Below are 22,145 nucleotides of genomic sequence, written 5' to 3'. Positions count from 1 at the left end.
CTGGTACCTTATAGCACGATGCTAGGAGGCGAACCGGAAGAATCGATGAGCTACCTCCCCCAAATACATTGTTACATTTCAAGAGCAAATTTTCATTATGTCGTAAGTAACATTCGCATCAATCCGAGAAAAATAAAGTTTTGTTTTGATGACCGAAAAGTTATTCCTATTTCCAAGTAAACACATATAATCTCATAGTGATAGCAATGTTTGACATATTTAGCAGGGTTTTAATCATACAAATGCAAATCGCTAGCTTTCATGGTAAAAAATACTGGTTTTTGAGTCAAAAGTTATTATACGTCGTTTGGTGGCCCCTATTGTTACTTAAGTCAAAGTGTATTTACCAGGATATTCGGGAGAATTATCAATTACGTCTCCTCACGTGCAGCCCATTCATCATTTTAGGACCACCGAAATCATCTTAGCAACAAACAGTTCGATTTATTCACTTTAATAATGAGAAAGCGAAACGACGAACGTACACTTTTCACGGGTTTCTCAGCGCTGTTACTTAAGTCAAACGGCATCTCCATAGAAATTGGGTGACTTAAGTAACATCGAAAACTATTTTGATCGGAAGGTGATTACGTCAAAAAGCAATTTGACTGGTAAATAAATTTAAAAATGGGATTTGATCCTATATTCGGACAGTATATAGTGTAATAGCAGGAGAATCGATTGACACTGATAGCTCGACTTTGTTTACCTTTGTTACATTCGACGTAATGAAAATTTGCTCTTGATTTGTTGCTTCGATTAAGTGGACTGTATTTATATCGGGAATTTGGAATCCGGATTTTTCTTTCCGAGAAGAGAAAAAAACGCGACTAGAAAGATTTTACATCAATGTTTTATTCTTGTTCTTGTCTGTCGTACAAAGGTGTGTAGTGTAGTTTGTGTTTGGTGCGCAGGGTGTGCTTACCCGAATAGAAATTGTAATGTAGGAAACATCAGCAGACATCTTCAATACATTAAATTTTAACGTGTATTGCTGTACCCTAAATGTATTCAGACTTCAGTGTGACGTCCAAGTACATAAAAATACATTAGCCTCAAACGTTACATCAGAATCAAACGTCTTGACGATGTAAAATTTGACATCAGAATACATCCAATGAAAACAGAACCAAACGTTACATTAGATTCATCACGATGTAATTTGTTGCACGCATAAAACATCAGAATACATCCAATGACAACAGAACCTAACGTTACATTAGAATCAAACTTCATCACGATGTAATTTGTTGCACGCATAAAACATCAGAATACATCCAATGACAACAGAACCTAACTTTATATTAGAATCAAACTTCATCACGATGTAATTTTTTGCACGCATAAAACATCAGAATACATCCAATGACAACAGAACCAAACGTTACATTAGAATCAAACTTCATCACGATGTAATTTGTTGCACGCATAAAGGGTGTCCACGATAAAATTGCCACACACAAAATTGATTCGCAAAATTCGAGTTTTCATCCGATTGCCATCAAATTTTCAGGGATTGAGAAATAACTATTAAACTTCATTTTACCATTTTACTCGTATTTTATTTACAGTCCATACGCAAATGCCCGCACCTTGGCCTTAACCCCGGCCATAAGATTCTGCACAACCTGTGAGTCAACCGTTTTTTGCATGTAAACCCATACTTTCTTCAGTTCCTCGACTGTCTTCACTACCTTAGGTCGTTTAAGAAGGTGCTGCTTCATAATCGCCCAGTACTTCTCGATGGGGCGGAGCTCCGGAGTGTTGGGAGGGTTGAACATTTTCGGCACGAAATTGACCTTATTGTCCGCATACCACTTCAGCACGTCCTTGGAGTAGTGGCATGAGGCCAAATCCGGCCAGAAGATTGTTGGGACGTTGTGGGCCTTCAGGAGAGGAAGCAGTCGCTTCTGGAGGCACTCTTTTATGTACACCTGTCCGTTCATCGTGTCCTGGGTCACGAAAGGTGCACTCCGCTTCCCGCACGTGCAGATGGCTTGCCAAACCAGGAATTTCTTCGCAAATTTTGACATCTTCTGAGTGCGGACATGCTCCGGAACGCTGAACTTATCCTTGGCCGTGAAAAACAGGTTGCCGGGGATCTGTTTGAAGTCGGCCTTCACATATGTTTCGTCGTCCATGATGCAGCATTCAACTTTCGTCAGCATGTTGAGGTACAACTTCCTGGCACGGGTTTTGGCGGACTTGTTCTGCTTCTCGTCGCGATTAGGGGCCTTTTGTACCTTGAACGTTCGAAGCCCAGCCTTAGTTTTGGCCTTCTGGACAAAACTTCGGCTTAGGTGCAGCTTCTTAGCCACATCCCTAACGGAGGCGTTCGAATTTCGGTTGAAGGCCCCAACTACGCGGTTGTGATTTTTGGTGTTGTACGGAATACTTTTTCCTTCACTTCTGGGCTTCCGATCGGTGGTCAACCGTTCCTCGAACCGCTTAATCACTCGCGACACCGTGGAATTCGCGATTCCCAACGTTTTAGCGATGGAACGATGCGAGAGATCCTTGTTCTCGTGATGAATGCGCAAGATTTTATCACGCACGAGCTGTTCTTTCGACTCCATTTCCGCGAGTATTGATCACAGGACTTTAAAACTTGCTGGATGTAAATAATGCACTATGAATTAAATCCACCCAAATTTTCATTAAATTCTACCCAACGGTTAAAAAGTTAGAGCAATTTCATAGTGTGGCAATTTCATCGTGGACACCCTTTAAAACATCAGAATAAATCCAATGACAACAGAACCAAACGTTACATTAGAATCAAACTTCATCACGATGTAATTTGTTGCACGCATAAACATCAAAATACATCCAATGACAACAGAACCTAACGTTACATTAGAATCAAAGTTCATCACGATGTAAATTGTTGCACGCATAAAACATTAGAATACATCCTATGACACAACAATAAAAAGTGCCTTGCAGTGCCTCCTATGCATAGTTTGTGACATTATCAATTGCAAATAAAATTGAACTCTTTAGAAGAGTGGAGGCGCTAATAAAAGTACACTTAGACGTTGTATCGTCTTGACGCCTTCTGCGCACTTATTCTTCATTCACCAAGGAATAAGTGCGATGAAGACACAACAACAATTTAACGTAAAACCGCACTTTTATGAGTGTTTCCGCATTCATAATCTCATATACAGGGTGCGTGACGAATTTTTGCAGTAAATTTCAAATAGTAATTTCTCATGCTTGTGCATCATGATTTAGATATATTTGGCAGCACTGGATAGCTTATACTGTTAGGTGTAAGATTTAAACAAACAATGTTGAGTAAACGTAAAGATGTCGATACAAGAGAGCAATCTGTCCGCCGTTGTCGCTATGTTGCGCGCCGGAGTATGCATGAAAGAAATAATTCGGTCGGTAAATGTGTCTGAAAGAACAGTGTATAATATTAAAAAAGGCTTGGGAAAGTGATAAGACGGAGCACCTGCTCATACTGCTAATAAAGCACAGAAATGGCTTACGGAAAATATTTCGTAAATTTGGGAGGAAGAAATTTGGCCCCCAAGCAGTCCCGATATCAATCCGTTGGATTATTTTGTATAGGGCGTCGTCCAACGGGATACCAATAGAACCCCTCACACCACACTTAAGTCGCTCAAAGCTAAAATCAAGGCAGTGATGACATCTATGGATCGAAACATTTTAAAACGTGCATACTGCAGTTTCCGGAAGCGTCTAACTACAGTCGTTGAAAGGGAAGGCAATTTTTTTGAATAAATTTACTTACAACTTCCATACACAGCAAAAAAAAGTTGTTGAATATTACATCGAAACTGCTGCAACCAGGTCAATCCATCGGTTGTGTAATATCACATTGTACGATGTACACAGAATCAAATGATGTGACACACAAAACCGATGTAATTTTTCTGACGTAATATATGTGATGTACACAGATGCGATGTAAGTAAACGAAGCGATGTAATAGTGATGCGATGTAAAGAAAAAACCGAGGAAAAAACGATGTATATACGTATACGTGGTTGATTAAATTGCTTTGCTATCTTTTTTCTCACATAAATTTTAATCAGTTGTAAAAACTGCAGTTACTCAGTTACAGATTACGGCTTCCTCTGGTACTGCGTGGAGTACTGCGCAGTGTTGGTCGGCATGAAAGACTTCCAGAAAGCATAACGACTAGTCTCCGCCGTGTTGAAGGGCTGACCACCGGGTGGTAGGAGCCATGGACTATGGACAATCAGCATTCCTACTGAATTCGGGTCAAGTAGAAGGTACAGCTAGCTGGATGGACTTCCTTCGGCACTGCGTGGAGCACTAACAGTATTGGTCGGCATTGAGGGTTCCCAGAAAGCATGGCGTCTCTGCTTAGTTAACCGTCTGGTTGAAGGCAATGAAAAAATCTCGTCGCATATGTTCTGCAAAGATAAAAGCGAAATCGTCAATAAATCAACTAAAATTTGTAAAAATTATTTCAACTTACAGGTTGCTGCTTCCTCTGGCAATGCGTGGAGTACATTCACTCCCGATCATCCAGAACGATGTCTTACAGTGTTGCGAGATTTAATATAGCATCAACATTATATGATATTACACAAATTTTGTGTAATATTACACAACTATTTTGGAATGACTTGGTTGCATCTGATTCTGTGTAATAATAATAATGTTATTAATATGTGAATATTACACAGATGCAACGTAATGGACAATGGTAATTTTGTTTCGGTGTAATTTAAAGAGCGATGTAATATGACATCCAAATGGATGTTATTATACATCTACTTTTCTTGATTACATCCGTTTTGTTGTACATCATGTGAATTACGTTAATGCATATTACTTTTTTTTTGCTGTGTATGTTGCGAAAGAAAATAAATCGCACAAAATTCATTGCTAGAATAACTAACTGGTGTATTTTTTCTCAAATATGCCATTTACTGCAAAAATTCGTCACGCACCCTGTATGTGCCCAATGCGCAATCCTCGACGCAATCATATAAAATAGCACATTGCGATTACAAGGCAGAGCTTACCATCATTAACTCTTGCACGACTGACATAGCCTCAAATCACTGAAGTAAATTTTGGCATGCCCTGTGGGCAATGCTTATTTGTATGTAAAACAAATGCCCTGGTGACGTTACAGTGCAAGAGTTAATTAGTGTTTTAATTGATTATTATCGTTTCAATTGAAACGCGATTTTACTCTTGTTCTATACGTTAAACATAACGTCGGCCATAGTGTGCTGTATACCGCATCAGTGTACGAATACAGCCCACTATGTCCGACGTTATTGTGGTATACATAGTTGGCGTGGAATAATAATAATAATAATAATGATAATGAAAGATTACAATTTACATTTGTATATATAATACAATAAAGAGTAAAGTTTGGCCCCTCAAGTTTTGATATACTCAATTTGAGTTGGATTCAGTTAGCGTGTACCGTTGATTCGATGGTCTAAATAAACCCACACATATGCATGCGTGAACGAAACGAATTGAGCCTTGTGTGCATCGCTTGGCATGATCGAATCAGTCATTTAACTAATGTTGTAGCGCACGGATGTGCACCTCACTGGTCTTTGTTAAGACACATGGCTGAGGCTTGAAACCTCGGCCAGGTCACGACAATGGCGCAGTCGGTAGCTGTTTTTTAAGTTTAAATTCAAGTGAAATGATAGCGACAGTTGTGTTGTAGTGTCATGTAGTGATTTATTTTTACAGTAAGGAGGAGCGAAGGTATATGTTCAAACAAAAGAGAGCCAAACCTCTCCAACGCAAGGCAGAAAAAAAATACCCTCGGTAGGCTCCCTGACGGAAATGGGCAGTGGAGTAGGCCGAAGGGGGCAAAAGAAAAGAAGACAAAATAATCAGAAAAAAACCAACAAAACCTCTCCGACGCGAGTGCGGAGGAGGAGAAAATACTCTCGGTAGGCTCCCTGACGGAAATGGGCAGTGGAGTAGGCCGAGGGGGCAAAAAAAAAGGAAATTGAAAAAATAAATAAAGTCTCCGACGGAAGGGCGGAAGACTTGAAAATACTCTCGGTAGGCTCCCTGACGGAAATGGGCAGTGGAGTAGGCCGAGGGGGCAAAAAAAAATTGAAATAGAAAAAAAAAATAAAGTCTCCGACGATAGGCCGGAGGAGGAGGCAAAAAAAAATCTAAATTGAATTTGATGATATAATGGTACGAATGCTAAAACATGATGGCACTTGTACCATCCATGCTCCATGGATGGAATGCTGACAGATGAATTTTTTACTTCAATGTTGATTTGATTATGTTTATTTAGTTCTAGAAATATTCTTTGCACTAAGAGCCTGGTAAGCTTAAATAATTAGTCGCTGAGTGTAGTTTGATAATTATTTTAAATAAATATTGTGCTGTCTTGAGAAACGAGATTGAGTTATTAAAAATGAGAGTTTGGAAGTCGAAGATGCTGCAATAGAAGATGGATGCATAATTAGCTGATGTTTATTTAGTTCTGGAACTATTCTGTGTACTAAGAGCCTGGTAAACTCAAACAATTAGTCGCTGAGTGTAGTTTAGGAATTATTTTAAATAAATCAAATGGTGATTGGAGCAATTAAAATGCTGGAATCAGGGTTACTTTGAGGGAAAATGAGTTTGAAATAACGTGAAGTGAAAGCTTGAAAATCGGAGATGCTTCAATGGAAGATGATTTAGTAATTTGAAGCTGATTTAATTCTGAGTTATGAGAAATTAATGATTTGAAGCCTGAGTTACTTCAATGGAAAATAAATTAGTAATTTGATATGTAGATTAAGCGTTTTGAGAAATGATAAATAAGATATAAGAAATTATAGTTTTTGCTTCAATGGAAGATTAATTAATAATTCGATGATGTTTATTTAGTTCAGGAACTATTCTTTGCACTAAAAGCCTGGTAAGCTCGTACATATAGTCGCTGAGTGTAGTTTAGGAATTATTTTAAATAAATTAAATGGAGACTGGAGAAATTAAAACATTTAAGTCGAAGATACTTTAAAAGAAAATTAGTTAGAAATAACGTGAAATGCAAGCTTGAAAGTCAGAGATACTTCATTGGAAAAATATCTAGTAAGTTGTTGCTGATTTGATTCTGAATTATTAGATATTAGTGATTTGAAGTCTGAGCTACTTCAATGGAAGATGAATTAGTAATTTGAGATTTTGATTGAGGGTTTTGAGAAATTTATTATAATGAGTAATAAGAAATAAGAGTTTTGAAGTCGGAGATGCTTCAATCTAAGATGAATTAGTAATTTTATGATGTTTATTTAGTTCTGGATATATTTTTTGCACTAAGAGTCTATTAAGCTTATACAATTAGGAGCTGAAAGTATTTTGAGAATTATTCTTATATAAATCAAATGGTGACTGGAGAAATGAGAGTTTCTAAGTGGGAGTTACTTTAAAGAAAATGTAATTAGATACGATAGCCGAATACTATCTTAGTTACTGGACGATGGTAATACTTATCTGATGATATTAAAAGTTCATGTAGTTATTATAGTTGGTGATATTTATGATGTTGAAGTCGGTGTTAATGGTTAACTTGATAATATTGTAGAAGTTGTCATAAATGTAATTGTGTATGTTCATGGAAGTATATGGCTGTGCTGAGACTAGTAGATATGATGAAGTAAAGGATATTGTCAAAATTGGTGAAAAAGATGAAGTAAATTTAAAAAATAAATAATAAGGATTATAAAACTAGATTATAAAACTTTGCACTTGAATCTGTTGAGCTTGTTTTAGTCTGTAAATGCCATCCTGCATAGTCAAAACCCCCATAATAATAATAAAAAGGACTTTTATTAGTACTTATGAGAGTGGAGGAGGGGAAGAATGTGGTATACATAGTTGGCGTGGAATAATAATAATAATAATAATGATAATGAAAGATTACAATTTACATTTGTATATATAATACAATAAAGAGTAAAGTTTGGCCCCTCAAGTTTTGATATACTCAATTTGAGTTGGATTCAGTTAGCGTGTACCGTTGATTCGATGGTCTAAATAAACCCACACATATGCATGCGTGAACGAAACGAATTGAGCCTTGTGTGCATCGCTTGGCATGATCGAATCAGTCATTTAACTAATGTTGTAGCGCACGGATGTGCACCTCACTGGTCTTTGTTAAGACACATGGCTGAGGCTTGAAACCTCGGCCAGGTCACGACAGTTATGTTTAACGTATACAGAACGTTTTCAACGAGGTTTTCATTTGAAACGATAATATTAATTCCAACACTCAAAATAATCTACACTATCTAACTATCATCGGACTTTGGTTGTATATGAAATGAAGCGCCAGTTACTTTTACTGCAGTTGCCCCATCTCTCTTACGTGAAAATCACGTACTTTTTTAAATTCATTTTGCCAGCTGCATTCCGCGTTCATTCTGTGTAGGGGAAACGCTCCTATAGTTGCGGTACGTTAGAAGCGTTATGTTCCTATAGTTGTGTACGGAGTCTCCATACACAACTATAGGAACCTAACGCTTCTAACGTACCACAACTATAGGAGCGTTTACCCTACGAAGAATAAGCAAAATGGCGTCTGTTGAAAACAAACTGCAAGAGCTGCTAGTCACGCAACATTTGTTAGAAATATTTGATGGTAAGAACGCTTTAATGTGAGCTTGGATCCTATATTGATGTGTATTTTTTTTTCATTTGAATAGAATGTGGAGTCGATTTTGTCGATTTGCTCAGGATTACGACTGATCAACTTCGCAAGTCTTTAGAACCAACAAAAATACCTTGGAAATATCCAGTGTTGCATGAATTGATTTCCTCTTGGCGAACACGAAATGTAAGATAATCTAAATATTCTAAAAAACAACAATTCATCCGTTAACTGTTTTCCTATTTTATACAGGATTCCAAAATCGTTAGTTTACTAACGTCGCTGAAACCAGGGTACCACCTGCGACTTACCGGAGCAATTAATATTGCTTCTTCATCGGTTGCATCTACCGAGATCACAAGCGAGAGTAATCAGTTCGATCAAAATTTCTCTCAGTTCTCATCTAACGAGGCTTCCAAAGGAAGCGATTCGGATTATGGACATGGTTTAACCTCAACATCAACAACTCCGGAATATGTATTAACAACATTGCCTGTTCGTTTGAATAAACCAGCAGCAGTTTTTTCTACTTCAATTCAAGCCACATCATCAGCCGTTCACAGTAAAACGGATGCGCTTGATGAACCCCCATCGGATGTTACCTGTAGGTCTGTGGAAACCAATGAAAACAAACACGAAAAGCAAACGCAAAACGTAAGTTTATAAATCCCTATTTTGCATGTAAATAAAAATTCATCCGCTTTTTTGTTTACTTTTCTGTAGGAGTCCCAAATTGAATGTTTAATAACGTCACTGGAGCCAGGATACCGTCTGCGGCTTTCCGGTGAAGCAAATGTTGTTCGGTCCTCGGTTGTGTCGACTAAGATCACAAGAGGGAGTAATCTGGTCAATCAACGGATCTACCAGGTTTCCTCTAATGAGGCTGCAAACCTAAACGAACCAAACCATCAACTTCCTTCAACTTCTACGAATGATAAATCCGGTTACTTTGCCCAAGGCTTTGTCATAGTAACGTCATCTGCTCATGTAAATCAACCAGGAACTGGTTATTCTGATGCCATCGGAACCACATCGTCAGCCACTGACAGTTATACGGATGCGCTCATTGTATCGTTAGCAGACGATACAATTCGGTCTTCAGAATCTGGAAACAGTTTGAACGAAGCAGAGCAATTCAGCAGAAAAGTGCTCTTCCATCATTTAAACAGACCAATCCCAACAAATTCGCCGAATCCTCTTCGACCGCTTTAGCAATAACGGTTTCACATCATGAGAGCAATGTTTTCCAGCATTATTGCAAAGTACCATTTAATCACCAGAAGCAAGCTACTAACTGATGACCTCCGAACATACGCTCTGGCAGTAACATCTCTTTTTAAGTTTGAACGTATGGTAAGTCACAATCATAGAATATAAGAACAACCAAAACGAATGTTTGTTTTTCTAGGAGAATTATTTTATCCCAAGGAGCGGGGATCGAAAAAACCACGGTGGAAAGATTGATAAGATAAAAAGATAGAAACAAGATAGGCAACCTGAAACAAAGGAAACGGAAGCGTGGAACAAGAGAGAACCAATACCAAGCATCCAAGCCATCAACAGTCGATTCCCAGCCTAATCGAAACGTAGTTGCCGAAGAAGCAGCTAAATGGTTAACGCTAAATAGTGAACCATGGTCAGTTGTCCTTGAAAGGTGGAAAATTAGCTACGAAGCCCGCAAAATTGACTTGCTATCCAGAAAACGTATTCCCCAAATTTTCACGGCATATCAGCAATACAAATGTCAGCATGGTTTTCAACTGATGAGTTTTGTAAATGAAGTTAATAATCTATTAAGAAAAAATAGTGCCCTGTAGTCACTGTTGAAACAATTTTTTGCATCAGAACACTAGCGCTGTTCTTCCTCTATCGCTTTGAAGTAATAGCACACATAAACAGACGTAACACCCAAAACATTTTGCAACCAAAAATATCGTTATCGTCGAGTGGAATTAAATCGTGTCTAACACAAGGTCTAACAGTAGTTTATTAGCGGCACCGGTGGTGTAGTGATTAGCGTGATTACCTCTCACCCCAGCAGGCCTGGGTTCAATCCCAGTCGGCGCCACCGGGATGTTCTGAGGCATAACATCTCTGATCACGTCGAAAGTAAAGCCGTTGGTCCCCGGTTCATGAGTTGATGGGTCGATAGGTAGGGTCCAGGTGTGGGTGCTGCCTCCCTAACGTCGCGTCGGTAGCATTGGTGCTCAGCACGGAAAAGGAATCAAGGAAAAAAAAATAGTAGTTTATTGAAATTAAAACACTACAGTAATGCCATCTAGTCCTTGCATGACCCAGTGTGTTCATTAGATAGAATTTTCGTCTCGATGGTTTTGATCGTTTAATGTTTGAAGTATGCGGCTGTTTATCTGTGGTGGAGGGACTAATTCAATTTACTGAAAATAGCTTGTATTAAGTATTTGTTTCCAATTTAATTTTAGATCGATATTGATTTTCACGAAGCTTTTCCGAATGCTGAAAACGGATTGATGAAATTACCACACTTGGTACCGCAGATTACAGAATACATTTCCAAGAAGGCAGGGGACCCATCGGCTGGATCATTAATCGAGCGATTGACTGATGAAGGAGCAAGTAATGGTAAAACATCCCAGCTGTTGATGTTAATAAGTAATACATATTCATTTTAATGTCCTTATTTTTTATAGATACGAAAATCTGTACACTGTTGCTAGCGCTAAGTACCGTTCTGCCACCAATTCCGGTTGCATCTCGTTTCAAACCTACCATGTTGGTTGGACAAGAGGATACGCTGATTTTCGTAGATTCTTTAGAGAAAGCTCAATCAAAAATTCAAGAAACCTACCGGAGCTACACAGAGCTGAATCTTCCAATCGTACCAAAATTAGTTGCAGTGGGAGAAAACTTGGACCAGTTGCAAGGAACTTTTTTTGTCTGGTACGGCGATGTGTGCTATGAGCTTCAATCGGCATCAAGAGCAGTTGACGTATTAATTAAACAGAGTGCCGTCCTTGGACTTCCGTTTTCAAAAATTTCGAAATTGGTTTGGCACTTTCTCAGTGGTTATATTTACGGCATAAAACAACGAGAATCCTGCGCTTCCATAAACAAACTCCAGGCTTATCTCGAGACGAAAAAAGTGGACAGTGATGCACCTGGATGCACAATCCTTTCTGCAACTCCAAGTGAATACCTTACACATCTTAAAGCCTACCATCATGTTCCGTCCGTATATAAATATAGATGTACAATATCCGGATGCCGCCAAATTTTCTCTAAGGTATATCCATTCAAAAAACATGTTATTCATCATTCTGAACGACAGCAAAACCGACCTTGCAAACAGCAGTATAAGTCAGCATGATCAGTCTTCGCTGTATCTAAATATTCCGACAAATATGAAAGGTTCTTTATCATACCATTCCGAAGGTAGTTCGTCGAAAATAAGGTGTATTGAAAGCGGTGATGACCAGCCAGTTCATGTGGACCAAGATCCAATCAATATACTCGACTAAATGGCGCTAAAACTTACTCTTTTTATGCATAAACATAACAATTTCACGCGAAGGATGTCTATCAAACTCAAAATGAAATAAGCCTCATGTTTTCAGAAATAGCAGATAAGTTAGAAAAAATCAAACAACACATACCTGATTCAGAAAATAGTTTTAACTTTCAAAAACAAATTGATAAGATGAAAACCATATTGTTATTGTTATTATTGTTATTGTGTCATGCTGGAGGGGGCATTGAGCCTGGTCACCAGTGTAATTTTGGTGACCAATTATACACCTTCCATGCAGCAATCAGATAGATAAAGATGAGATGGCTCTTAGATAATGACTTATGCGAGTCGATTGAAATCAGCCGAATATTGAATGAGGGTTTAGGTGATCCTTAACATAGAAGCGTAGATGCATAGATGAAGGATAAGAGAAAGGAGAGAAAAAGGTATTGAAAAACAGAATTGGTAGAGAATGAGTGCTGATGAATATGCATTTATGTTTCATTTAGTTATAATGATTATCAATAATACTTACAGTCTGATGATGATGTTGCCTGTTGCCTGCCTACTTTACCTGTTATGTGATACTTATCATCACAGAGTCCAACCTTGAATCGCAGACCAGGTCCACTAACAAAACACTCGTTCCGAGAAGGGGTTTATGGTCTTCTTCTTCTTCTTCAGGTTCGCTCACCACCCGGAATGAAGGCTCGGTGCGGTTAGTAATATCAAACAGTGTTACATGCAAACGAAAAAACGAAAAAGAGATACAACCAGGATTAGTTTTTTAAAGTAATAGTTTCATCTGAATACCCAACTAACCATATCTCAGTGACATTGTACCACACTGAACCCACAACTAAAGCTATTTTGTGATTATATGGTTACTTTGGTATTCACATGAAATGTTGTGCAAGTACCAGAAGTTCAACAACGCCCAACTATGGACAGCTCAATGTTAATACCATTTACTCTTTGAATCAGCTTACACCAACATGATAATCTACTAAGAAACATCTAATAATGTATAGAGATAAAGTTCAAAAATACAGTTTTAACTGATGGTACTTTATAAACGTCAAACTGTCCAATATTGGACCCTGCCAACACACGGCGCCTGCACGGCAATGTGGGCCGTCAGAATGGTTCATCGGTTGCGAAGTGAAGTGCTTCTTAAACTGAAGCGATACATTTCTCAATGTTTCAACGTTATCCTAACGTAAACTTAATATTATCACCCATATGCCTGTCCACGCCCGAAACCCATCCACCACACAAAATCAAATAAAAATGTTTCTGTATGGCAAACACGTCCAGACATAAACGAGAATATGGGTGTATATCTTCACTGTAACAACTACGGGTAATCATCGAAAATACTTGCATTTTACTCAGGCACTTTTGAGCAAACTGCAATCACTCTCTCATACTCGAAATGTGCCACGACCAAATTGGCACAACGACGCCCTATACACTCTCTGACCAAAGCGCAGGGAAATTGATAAGATGAAAACCATATTTGACTTAATAAGTACAGATCATAAGTTTTTTAAGTCTTTAAAAAATAGTGTAGGATTTGAACTGCCAACGATAGTCACAATTGAGGAAAATGACAATACTGCTTCAAAATTGTTAGGTATCGAAAACGACGGGGACAGAGTACATGCAAATAATTACTTGATTGTTATGCCTATTGAATTCCAAATCAAAGCTTTTTTTGAATGCAATGATATATTAAAAACCACGTTACAGAATACAAAAAATCTACAAAAATCGACTGGAATCTCAAATTAAATAAATGGAAGTACATGGAAAGCTATTGAACAAAAGTATGAAAATGAATACGTGCTGCCTGTATGGTTATATGCCGATGAATATGAAATCAACGATTCACAAAGTTCACACAGTAATGGGCACAGTGTTTGTGGTATATATTATAAATTCCCTAGTCCCTACAATACCCAAGGAATTCCAATCAAGGTTATGCAACATATTTGTGGCTGGAATGGTTAAGAAATCAGATATTAAGGTAGTAGGTATGAATATGCTTATGCATGTTTTAGTCGATAGATTCAAACGAATTGAGAGTGAAGGAATTAATATTGTTCTTGATGGAGAAACAAAACTAGTTAGATTTGTGCTATGTTTGATACAAGGCGATAATTTGGGTGATCACTCGATGCTGCTTTTCGCGAATGGATTTAATGCTACATTTTATTGCCGCTTTTGCAGACGGCCTAAAGTGCTTCTAAAGTCGGATTGTCAAGAACACGCTGATTGCCTCCGTCAGATTATGCTTTGGATTTAGAAATAGGACAGCCTAGTGAAACAGGAATACACGGTAATACGGTTTTCAACGAGCTTCCATCTTTCCATGTTACCGAAAATTTAAGTGTTGATGCGATGCACGACTTGTACAGTTCGGGTATTTGTAAATGCGGGTTAGTTGAAGTCTTAAACTATTGTATCTACAGTAAAAAGTACTTCACTTTTAATGACTTCAATATTGTTATTGTTATTGTTATTGTTATTGCTCAGTTCACACCCTGGCAGGCTGCTGCCTACCGAGCTGCACTTAAGCCAGGCATGAACCTACGGAAATTTAGTCGTGGCCTATGCTAGACCGTATAGCATAACGACTTTCCTTTCACTAGCAGGCTTTTTGGTCCCACTAGCGTCCGATTAGGGGAAAGTAAGAGATTAAAAGAATAAAGAAGAGAGATAGAGGATTTTGTTGTTTTGCTGAAAAGAAATGAAAAGAACAAAAAAAAAACACGCCGGCTTGTTGTGCAACATCAGGTTAGTTCGCTTTCATTCCGTTCCAAGGGGCAACACGTCCATCGTCGTCGTACTCAAATACCTGGGAACCTCCAGAGGTGCACAGGGCCAACGTGAAAGACTTCCATTCTGGGCAGCTGCTTGACCTGGGCCCAGGTCAAATTCCTATCGGCTTGCTTAATTTCCTTGTTGACGCTCCGCCGCCTTAGTATTTACCTTTGCTGCGATGTTCTGGCGGATTTAATTCATAATCAAACGCTTGCCTGCAGACTTCGTTTCTATTGCTATCGGCTTCTGATGACATTTACATCTGAGATCCATTTGTGAGGCCACCAGCCACAAGTTATATACCGCAGGCAGCGGTTGATGAGACCTGCAGCTTTTGAGTGTTCTCCACTGGTGCTGCACAGATTCCACGTTTTAATCGAAGTTTCGAGTTTTGGTGCGTTGATCAATCTGATTTGATCTCGGCTTTTGTGTAAATGTCATATTATCACCGACCTTATTACCATCACCTTAGTGTGTGACATCAGGTGTACGCTCCTCTGTGTTTTCGTTACCAATGCAGTTAATTTGACACGTTTGTTGCATTCCCGTATGTCTCAATATTATTCTTGCTGAACCACCGTCAAACCCACTATCCAGAGGCAGCGAACCACCTTAACACCTGAAATTATACAAAAACAAATTAAACATTAGCACCAACCCCCCTTCCTCGATTGCAACAGCTCCAAGTCATGCAACAGGATCATTTCGTGCCCCATGACAACTTGATCCAGTTGCTTCCAGGTTCATTGTTTTGGCGCCAGCCGGGAGAGACTTGGTCCTGTACCAAATGCTTTCCTTGTCTCCATTCCGCTCAGCTACTCGCAATTGATTGTGATATAGTGGGCGGAATATTATAATGTGAGACAATTCAATGCAGACGTCTTCCAAATTTGGCCGATCGTCAGGTAATCAGTAGGTTGCCACCTGGTACCTCTTAGCAAGCACTATGCTACGAAGCGGACCGGAAGTTTCAATGAACAACCTCCCCCACTTCACTCTTAATGACTTCAATATGCACAGAAAAAGTTTTGGAAAAATTTGTATAGACAGCGAACTTTCTCGAATGCCAGATATAGTTGAAGGTTATAACAGTAAGGAAAAGCGCAAAACAGTTCATATACGTCTAACTTCTAGTGAAACGCGTGTACTGACACATTACATTACTTTAATTATTGGCAAATTTGTACCAAACGATGACATGGTGTGGAAGTACTGCATAACGCTAGTAAAATTAACTGAGTTCTGCCTAAGAAGTGCATTTTCAACAAATCAGATTGATCAATTGCGACGATTAATTAACATGCATCATAATATGTACGTTGACCTGTTTAAGAGAGAACTTAAGCCTAAACACCACTTTCTCGTACATTATCCTTCGGTTATCACTGCATCAGGACCAGTGGAAGATATGATGTGTTTCAGATATGAAGCTAAACACAGAGCTTTTACAGGTAGTATGCTCATATCATGTCTTCGAGGAAAAATGTGTGTTATACTCTTTGTATAAAAGCTTCATTACAATTCGCATACGATTTGTTCAATCAAAGTTTTTTTTTTAAAGTTCCTGTCACAGGAGATTTCAAAATGTTTAATTTGGGCCTACGTAATTATTTTAATAAACTACTACAACCATTGAATATATAATCAGATTTAAATGTGCAGATTGCAAGTAGTGTCGAGTACAAAGGAACTCAGTATAGGGCTGGATATTTTATGACTCTGTTCGAAAATCATATAATGTACTTATTTGAAATCATCGAGTTCATCATGCATAATGACGAGTTACATTTAATAAGCCAACACTGGCAAGTTGGAAATTATTGCGAACATTTTCTGGCGTATGAAGTAACAAGATGTTTATCTGTAGTAGATGTGCTAAAAATTGAGTTATTTGATAGTTCTCCAGTATCAGTACATAAAATCGGTGATCAATCTAAAATGTATTTCCGAGTTAAAAATAGTTTCAATGTTAATCCTGTAGAAGCTAAGTATGTATAGTTTGTAATAAAATTTGATATATTATTCATATTGTTTTATTGCATTAATACCTGTTGCATTATTTTCCAATTATGTATTTTAGTTAGGAACATACGAATTGGAAAATAATGCAATCATTGTAATAATTGACTGTGAATCAATCAGATTATAAAAAAGTGAAAGGTAAAAATCAACGCAAAACAACGTGCTTTCCAGAGAATTTTTTGATAAAATTTACTGGATTATCATCTAGGTTCTACTTAAACACTTCGTAAAAGATTCGGGAGAAGTCACGTAGCTATTACGTGGAACTCCAGTGGGATGAGAGTTCATTAGTTCATTTTGGGCTACCTATGATCCACGTGAGTGCTACGTGAAAAGTGCAATGGAAAAAAGTCACGTATGTTTTCACGTAGCATTGACGTGTGGATTATTTTGAGTGAAGGCAAACGAAGAAAACCATCTGGCCACCTTGCATGCATATGGTTAGTTCATTCTATGCGCTCGAGTATTGATGGTCCGAATGTGAGGATAACAATAACAAACCAGCATATCTGGCTGAAGCGAAAGTGAGGATAACAAACTTCGCACTTGAAAATGGGTTTGCGCAAGTGTGCGTGTTATGAACGACAGAAAGGTCATTGTCGTTCTCATTTTTTAAGTAAAGCTCTATACATCGCTGCTGCATTAGCGTATATCAAAATTATTCAGGGTGTAGGTGTCAGATGGACGTTCCATTACAAAAAACTGATGTTTACCTGTCAATGACTCGTGTTATTTGGCGTTTATTAGCTGAATCGCAAAAAGAAAACTAGAGTCCCTGAGGTCCTTGGCGCATGCAAAGTTTGTTTTGTCCTGAGTCAGCACTACACTGCGAATGAGAGCACCCAAATTTGAGTTTAGTTCACTCATAAATCGCAAAAAGTACAGGAACTCAGTTTTGAGTTAATTTCCCTCTGTTTTTCCAGGTTTGCCAGGTTTTTCCAGGAAAATTTTTCCGAATATAAGAAAAGTAAAGATTGGATTCTGTGGATTTTCGTCAATCCTAATTTTCCGGAAGATTTTTGAGGTTTTACACTGTATTCAAATTTGGGTCGATCACATTGGCATCACATAGTTTTTTTCGCGGTGTGAAAAGATCGATTTTTTTGGCAAATTAGTCCGGGAAAGTGCCGATAATGTGTCTGTCGCGAGTTTTGGTAGCGATTCGGTGTCCGACGTTGTGGTAAATCAGCAAGGCTGTTTTTCAGGTAAGTAAATGTGAATTAATGTATTTAATGCAATTATGTTTTTTTTTAGAAAAGTGCACCAGTCCGAAGCCGGATCCCGGTAGGAAGTTCGAAGCTGGATCCCGGCGGGGAGTATGAAGCCGGATCTCTTTGCAAGTTAGTGCATGTGCACAAACGAAGTGACAGACGACTAACTGGCGAAGAAATTAATTAAAATAATGTGCTTCGCTGTAATAGAATTTTCTTAGAAGCTTGTGCCATCATCCACCAGATGGGATAGTATTTTTGTTTTGGTTATGCACAAAGTTGATTTTGTGTATAATGACTCTTTGACAGTGTGCAAAGAGTGTATCATTTTGTCATTTTTTTATGCATTTCAGTTTTGAGTAGAGTGAAAGAGATAGAACCAAAACATTCTAGTGCATTTGGTGAAAATGCTACTTCAATCCAGTAGTAGTGTTGCCATGTGGTGCAATCCAGTAGTAGTGGTGTTGCCATGTGGTACACTGAAAAATTGCAATAGCAGGTTAGTCACCAAAGTTTTCGAGCCGCTCCGTCTGTCACTTCGTTTGTGGCATGTGTTTACTGTTTTTTTTATTGACGAATAAATAAATAAATACTAAATACTAAGTGGAAGTGGACCCCGTTGGAAATCCGATGACGGGTTCCGTAGGCGGATCCCGATGACGGGTTCCGTAAACGGATCCCGATAACGGGTTCCGTAGACGGATCCCGATGACGGGTTCCATAGACAGATCCCGATGGGGAAACCGAATACGGATCCCGATGGGGAAACCGAATACGAGTCCCGATTGGGATTCCGTAAAAGGATCTCAATGGGAAAACCAAATACGGATCCCGATGGGAAAACCGAATACGGGTCTTGATGGGGATTCCGTAGACAGATCCCGATGGGGAAACCGAATACGAGTCCCGATGGGGAAACCGAATACGGATCCCGATTGGGAAACCGAATACGGATCCCGATGGGGAAACCGAATACGAATCCCGATGGGGATTCCGTAGACGGATCCCGATGGGGAAACCGAATACGGATCCCGATGGGGAAACCGAATACGGGTCTTGATGGGGATTCCGTAGACGGATCCCGATGGGGAAACCTAATACGGATCTCGATGGGGATTCCGTAGACGGATCCCGATGGAAAAACCGAATACGGATCCCGATGGGGAAACCGAATACGGATCCCGATGGGGAAACCGAATACGGGTCTTGATGGGGATTCCGTAGACAGATCCCGATGGGGAAACCGAATACGAGTCCCGATGGGGAAACCGAATACGGATCCCGATTGGGAAACCGAATACGGATCCCGATGGGGATTCCGTAGATGGATCCCGATGGGGAAACCGAGTACGGATCCCGATGGGGAAACCGAATACGGGTCTTGATGGGGATTCCGTAGACGGATCCCGATGGGGAAACCGAATACGGATCCCAATGGGAAAACCGAATACGGGTCTTGATGGGGATTCCGATGGGGAAAACGAATACGAATCCCGATGGGGAAACCCGAATACGGATCCCGATGGGGAAACCGAATACGGGTCTTGATGGGGATTTCATAGACGAATCCCGATGGGGAAACCGAATACGAATCCCGATGGGGAAACCGAATATGTATCATGATGGGGATTCCGTAGGCGGATCCCGATGGAGAACCCGAATACGGATCACGATAAAGAAACCGAATACGGGTCTTGATGGGGATTTCATAGACGGATCCCGATGGGGAAACCGAATACGAATCCCGATGGGGAACCCGAATACGGATCCCGATGGGGAAACCGAATACGGGTCTTGATGGGTATTTCATAGACGGATACCGATGGGGAAACCGAATACGAATCCCGATGGGGAAACCGAATACCTATCATGATGGGGATTTCATAGACGGATCCCGATGGAGAAACCGAATACGAATCCCGATGGGGAAACCGAATACGGATCCCGATGGGGGAACCGAATACGGGTCCCAAAGGGAAAACCGAATACGGGTCTTGAGGGGGATTTCGTATACGGACAGAAAAATGTTTGCATTGAACCAAACAAAACTTTAGTTGTATTTAAACAAACAATTCCGGTTGAAATTATATTGCATTTTGTTTTTTTTTTATCTAGTTCGTTTATTTGTAAGGCTCAATCGCGTTAGCTTTACGGAGCCGATAATTCATTGTTCTTTGTTTGTAACAAAATTCACTTAATTCTATGTCTAGTAGGAGTTGGCCGGATACTCGCGGCTTACTCGAGGTTAGAGGGGTACATTGTCGAAGGATAGGAAAAGGGGAGGAGCTTGGGAGTAGGGTATCGTTGCCTCATCAGAGCGTTGTCGCCAGTGTGAACGGTAGTGTGGTTCTAGATTCGTCTGGAGTTCGACCGGCTATGATGACCAGTGGGCGACGACGAGGCTCAACGAGACGGGGAACAAGACAAACAAAAACTAATAAAGAGATACAAAAGACAAACGAATTAAATTCTTATACTAGACATTTGCAGAAACACATAAATCGACTGCATATAGCAGAGATCGTGGGTACCCAACACGTCTCTGATAGGGATATAGGGTTGTCTTCCTTGGGCCTCGAGGGTATTCAAAAGTCGCTCTTTGGCGGTGTCATTATCCGTACATTGCCAAACTGCGTGATCGATGTCGTCGTAACCGTTTCCACATCGACATATGTTGCTGTCCACGAGGTTTATTCTATTGAGATGCGCATCTAGCGAGTAGTGGTTGGACATAAGTCTACTCATCACGCGAATAAAGTCACGACTTAAGCCCAAGCCTGTAAACCACGCTCTCGAAGAAACATTAGGAATAATTGAATGTAACCACCGTCCAAGATTTCCATTGTCCCAATCGGTTTGCCATCTCGAAAGGGTACTCTGACGCACTAAATGGTAAAATTCATCGTGTGAAATTTGCCTGTCATAAAATTCGCCTTCCTGCGCGCCCACCTTTGCGAGAGAGTCCGCCTTCTCATTGCTTGGGATTGAGCAATGTGAGGGGACCCATACAAAGGTAATCATATATGATCTTTCGACCAGCACACTCATCTGCTCCCTTACCTTTGAAAGGAAATAAGATGAGTGCCTACCTTGTTTCATCGACCGAATAGCCTCAATCGAACTGAGACTATCCAAAAAGATGAAGTAATGGTCTGCGGGCATGTTGGAAATCATCCCCAATGCGAAGTTGATTGCTGCCAGCTCAGCAACATAAACAGAAAAAGGTTCCTGAAGTTTGCGGAAGGCGCTAGAGTTTTCATTGAAGACACCGAAGCCAGTGGATCCATTGAGACGTGACCCGTCTGTAAAATATCTATAATACGTGTTGGTACTTTTCAGTAAAAATACGCGGGATAATAATAGTTCGAAGTTGATCGGGAATCCCATGAGTTGCTTGTTTCATGGTCAGATCATATTCAATTGAGGAACTGCGATTGGTGAAGTGAGCACGGTCTGGAGTGTAACAAGGAAGACACATATCTGACGATATGTAGTCGTGGTAGATTCTCATAAATCGAGATTGTGTGTTCAGCCCAAGAATTTCTTCAAAATTTTCAATTATAAGTGTGTTCGTCACTCCGCATTTGATTAGTATTCTGATAGAGAGCGCCCAGAAACGGTTCTGGAGGGGTGTTACTCCTGCCGAGACTCCTGCCAGAACCTCGAGACTCATGTTATGCGTTGAGTGCATACAGCCAAGAGCAATACGCAGACAACGATATTGAATTCGTTCCAATTTTATTAGGTGACATTTTCTTGCCGAGAGAAAGCAGAAAGAGCCGTTCTCTAGAACAGAGAGAATAGTTGTTTTATAAAGCGTTATGAGGTCTCCCGGATGAGCACCCCACCATGTGCCGCAAATTGAACGGAGAAAGTTGATGCTCTGTTGACATTTTTTATTCCAAGTGCACTTTGAATCAAACCAGACCCCAAGGTACTTGAAAGACAATGATTG

The 22,145-nt window shown here is 39.7% G+C and overlaps 1 protein-coding gene and 1 pseudogene across 1 annotated transcript; both read left to right on the top strand.

Annotated features, from left to right (window-relative positions):
- Positions 1 to 5,682: 5,682 nt before the first annotated feature.
- Positions 5,683 to 9,856, top strand: LOC135715020 (uncharacterized). The gene is made up of 5 exons (XM_065238430.1): positions 5,683 to 5,742; positions 8,540 to 8,635; positions 8,700 to 8,830; positions 8,897 to 9,298; positions 9,368 to 9,856. Exons 2-5 carry the CDS (start codon positions 8,569 to 8,571, stop codon positions 9,854 to 9,856), a joined length of 1,089 nt encoding a protein of 362 aa, XP_065094502.1. The 5' UTR covers positions 5,683 to 5,742; positions 8,540 to 8,568.
- Positions 9,857 to 9,883: 27 nt separating this feature from the next.
- Positions 9,884 to 18,301, top strand: LOC135715019 (uncharacterized; annotated as a pseudogene).
- The last annotated feature ends 3,844 nt before the right edge of the window (positions 18,302 to 22,145 follow it).

This window comes from Ochlerotatus camptorhynchus, unplaced genomic scaffold (assembly GCF_037179485.1).
Source record: "Ochlerotatus camptorhynchus isolate MF236.1 unplaced genomic scaffold, CSIRO-AGI_Acam_v1.1 ptg000781l, whole genome shotgun sequence".
Classification (NCBI taxonomy): Eukaryota; Metazoa; Arthropoda; class Insecta; order Diptera; family Culicidae; genus Ochlerotatus; species Ochlerotatus camptorhynchus.
Note: the sequence above shows the minus strand (reverse complement) of the source record. Positions and strands in the feature narration are given on the sequence as shown.

Excerpts from the sequence above, each read along its gene's own strand:
- LOC135715020 (XM_065238430.1), top strand. The coding sequence starts at position 8,569 with ATGGCGTCTGTTGAAAACAAACTGCAAGAGCTGCTAGTCACGCAACAT. Across the intron at positions 8,831-8,896 it reads CCTCTTGGCGAACACGAAAT|GATTCCAAAATCGTTAGTTT; the intron begins GTAAGATAATCT and ends TATTTTATACAG. Across the intron at positions 9,299-9,367 it reads ACGAAAAGCAAACGCAAAAC|GAGTCCCAAATTGAATGTTT; the intron begins GTAAGTTTATAA and ends ACTTTTCTGTAG.